This window comes from Apus apus, chromosome 1 (assembly GCF_020740795.1).
Source record: "Apus apus isolate bApuApu2 chromosome 1, bApuApu2.pri.cur, whole genome shotgun sequence".
Lineage (NCBI taxonomy): Eukaryota > Metazoa > Chordata > Aves > Apodiformes > Apodidae > Apus > Apus apus.
Window position 1 is genome coordinate 93,933,209 of NC_067282.1, and position 4,255 is coordinate 93,937,463.

The following is a 4,255-nucleotide window of genomic DNA, read 5'->3' on the forward strand; positions in this document are numbered from 1 at the left end:
CACAGCCTTCCATTAAACCTACAGTAAAACAACCCTTTATTAAGTGCTTTTCTTTAAAATCATTACTATCTTGTCTTTATTCACTGTTATCCCCTCTTTGTCAGGCAGGAAAAAAAAAAAAACCAAACAACAGCTGCTTAACTCCCATGTTCTTTGCAACAGGCCAGAATTTCATATCACAGTGGAACTTTAAGCCCTTTACTACTGTTTTACACATACAATGCAACCCAATGCAAAGCCATACAACCCAAAAGCTATTCCAAGTTGCTATGAAAATAATACTAAACATCTACCTTTCCATACATTAAAATTGTCCCTGCTGCAGCATCAGCCACAGCAGAGCCTGCTGGGGGTAACTGCAGCCCCGAAATGCAGCCCCAGCAGCAGCACTTACAGGGCAGAAAGCAAAAGCAGCTTGCTGCCTGCCCTTTTGTGCACCAGCTGAAATCCAGCCAGACAGATTGAATGCTTCGAAAATAGGAATAGACAGGAGACATCTAGACGTACTGACTTTTGGAGTATGAACTTTCAGTGTTCCTGTGCAAATGCTGGCTGTGAGGGGTGTAGTGGGTTGGTGTGGAGTATTCATAGCTTCTGGTTTTCTCACAACAGCGGCAACGACAACAGAATATGGCTCCAGCAGCAACGAGGCAGAAGGCAGCTACCCAGCCAATGTAGAGGGCCTCTCCAAGCTCCCTTTTCTGTGCAACATTGACCATGGGGTTGTAGAAGTCACTGATGATGGTGTTGGCAACCCAGCAGACTGGAACGAGCACGATGGCACCCGAGAGGATGAAGAGGAGCCCAGCCGTCAGAGTAATACAGTTCTTGGCTTGCCAGCTGCTCTGCATGCACCATGTCCCCTTCATCCCAATAACCGCAACCAGGAAAGCGAGGAACGAGAGCACCGAACCAGCACACATCAGACCTCTGGATGCCTGCAGGTCCAGTGAGAGGGCCAGCACAGAGTCATAGACCTTGCACTGCATCCTGATGTTGGCTTGCCTGATGCAGTGCATCCACAGGCCTTCCCAGATGGTCTCAAACACGATGATGTTGCTCTCAATGAAGGCAGACACCCTCCACTGAGGCATCCCCGTAACAGCGAACGTCCCGATCATGCCAATGCCGCCAACAAGCAGCCCAGCAATCTGCAAAGCACCACCAACCATGCTGCCTTTGCAAGGTGAGCACACCTCAGCAGGTTCCCTGATCCAGGCGTACAATGCTGGCAAAAAAATGAGCGACGTTTTCGGAAGTCCTTGTGACTTGTTTCAAGACAGCTTCAGAGTCAGCCGACACAAGTTTAAATCAGCTTACTTCTGGCACGCACTTCCTGGGACTTGGCTGCAACTTCATTGCCTTTGTCATTCCCTTGCCACCGCTGACTCAAAGAGGCAAACTGAGCAATCAAGTGGAACAACTTTCCAGAGCAAGAGAAAGGACAGGGGGTGTGTAAACCAGCAAGAGTCACTTAGCATAAATGTACCTTCTGAGGAAAAATGCTTTGCATGGAAGTTGCTTATTTAAAAAATTAATAGAAAAGAAAGCCCTATCCTTAACTCCAGCTGTTACCTGTCTACAGGTTTGCTTATGCTGAGGAAATGGACTGGTCTCAGCAGGGAGACCTAGGTGTGCACCAGTGCAGTTATTGAAGCTGTTGCACTGAACAAGCAAGAATATTCTGCCTCGGCTCAGCTCCGTGGCAAATTGCCAGGAGGAAAGCAGAGCCGTGCTCTCTGCCACAGGGCCTCTGCTCCCTAAAGTACTTTTTTTCTGAAGCTTGAAGGAGAGTACTGCAGTGACAGGATCAAGGAACAAAGCAAATCAAAAGAATAAAGATAAAGTAGCTCTGAATCTGACACAGGTCTGCAGAGGATAATCAAAGCTGCAAAGAACATTTAAGAGGTAGAAAGGAACAATAAGAGACCTCCATCTTGCTAATACCTGTACACACATCTAGCCTTATACATTTTTGTGGCTCTGCTGACTTTTATAGGAATAGGCAGGCTTCTGGAGATATCCACATGCTTAAATGATCGCACAATCAGGTCTACAGAAGGGTGATTTAAGCTATGTAGCAAATTGTTTTCCTGTGGAAAAAGAAACCCAGCAATTACACTGTGATGGTGTCTAGGGCAACAGAAAGCATTAGACTTATCCATGTACAAATACTTCAGAATAACATTTTTTTTATAAAAATATGAACTAAATGTAATTACGGAGAACAGGTGAACTGTGGATTCAAGAGTTCTTGTATAATGTGACCACCAGACAACCCTGCAAAATGTTAGGTAAGAAATTTGGGAATATCAGAGCAGTTGAAAATCTAGAGAAAAAAGACAAACAAACAAGCATGCAGCAGTGGATTCTTTTTACAAACTCATATAGGCACAAATATATGCATGAAATATTCAGTCTGATCTCTGCATGTGCCTTAATATGGAAAATAAAAAAAAAAGAAAGATATAAACTAGGATTTTTTGTAATAAAGTAGTACTCCATATGCTAAGTTAAGAACTAATCTGTTACACTGTAAAAGATCAGTTTAGGTTATAATTAGCTAGATAGTTAAATACTAGTCTTGTGGTATACATTTGAACTTTTTTGCATCTACTTCTTTTCTTGCCATTTATGTATCTTTGAAAACAGAAAGTAAATGAAGAAAAAAAAAATAGAGCAGTGCAGTGCTAAATATGCCAGCTTTTTGGCATATCAAAGATGGAGAAAATATAAAACTCCCACTTGTATATAATATTTATGCTCCCTAAGTGTGTTCCTGTGTGTAAAACTATGGTTAGAAGGCAAGAGAAAGTAAGAAGCACTCTACAATCTTTCCATATTCAGTTTGGCTTTCATATCCACCTGCTTTTCTAACCTCTGCAGCAGGCTTCTTCTTATAAACACATGCTAGAATGATGAAGGCAGGTAACCTCTCCTTCTGTTTCTTGTTCCCTTGAGCCCTGATCTGTGGCCAGGCAAATTTCCATTATGCCCTTTTGAGTTTGTTATATCTCTGAAATCAAACCTGCTGTCTGCATGACTTTCCTAATACAAAGGCACTGAGAGCCTTGCCCTGAAAAGTGTAGTTAGTCTGACAGCAGCTCCAAAAGCATTTTAAGGGATGAGAAGTCAAGCAGAAGTCTTTTTCTGGGGGGTTGCCCTCACTGCTGTGGTCCTCAGTAGTGTGATCCCACAGCAACTATACTGCCTGCTCTGCATTTCTCCTGCCACGTGTATTTGCAATCTGGGCTCCTGCTTGCCATCCATCAGTCTACCCTGACAGTTTGAGGCCCTTTTGCCATGTCTGTGAGCCACACATTGGAGGGGCCCTGGAGCCTCCTGAGTTAGGGACCATGACTGCCCAGTGAGATGAAGGCCCATGCCATTTTTGCCTGCCCCTGGGCTGTTCTCTCTGCAGCCCCATGCCCCCGTACCCCAGCTGCACTCCTTGCCTCTGTGGCCTGTGTGTGCAGGGGAGTGGGCAGTGCCCATCTCCCAAAGGTGAGGTGTGCTGCGGGTGCCAGGATGCTGGGGGGTAACAACTCTCCTCCTACTGCTGAACCCTAGTGTCCTGTGAAGGGTGTCATTTCCTGGCCAGCAATAAAGGGTGACCTGATTCTTTTGGGTGGAATGTGTGCATTCCCAATGCATTAATTCAGAGAGTCCACACTAACTCTTACTGTATTGACTTAGGAACCTTACAGGCTGCTGTAGCATGAGGGAGTCTGGTTCTTTGTAACTGAAATCACAATTTGCTGCTTTGTGTGCTGCAAACCAGTCCTGTCACACAGACCCATAAGTGATGCAGGTCTGGGTACAGGACTTTGGGAAAACTGAGTGGGGAAAATTTCTTGGACCAGATTCATAGAATCATGGAACAATTCAAGTCAGAAGAAGCCTCTGGATGTCATCTAATCCAACCCATGCTTGAAGCTGTTTCCTTCAAAGTCACAAGGCTAAGAAGACAATCAAGCTTCATTTAAGTCATCAAAAATGTTCCAAAGAGTTCTTGGAGGAAGAGGTGATTAAATTCTGTTCCTCCAAGGGTAAGACAAGGAAGATTTTGAGGAGAAGCTATGAATGTGCAGTACTTCTCTGCTAAAATGGATTTGGCATTTTAAATACATAATAATGTACTTACCATTGCATTGCTTTGCAGCCTTATGGCTGCCACTCAAAGAGCACAGAAAAAGCTACCAGCCTACAGCAGAACAAATAAACAAGCACTTTAATAACATATCAGCAAGTAAAC

At 44.3% G+C, this 4,255-nt stretch overlaps 1 protein-coding gene across 1 annotated transcript; it reads right to left on the bottom strand.

Moving 5' to 3' along the window:
* Positions 1–497: 497 nt before the first annotated feature.
* Positions 498–1,172, bottom strand: LOC127389160 (claudin-8-like). Its single transcript, XM_051629424.1, has one exon. The coding sequence runs from the start codon at positions 1,170–1,172 to the stop codon at positions 498–500; it is 675 nt and encodes a 224-aa protein (XP_051485384.1).
* Positions 1,173–4,255: the final 3,083 nt, after the last annotated feature.

What these genes read in the sequence shown, in the direction of transcription:
- LOC127389160 (XM_051629424.1), bottom strand. Translation starts at nt 1,172, where the DNA reads ATGGTTGGTGGTGCTTTGCAGATTGCTGGGCTGCTTGTTGGCGGCATT.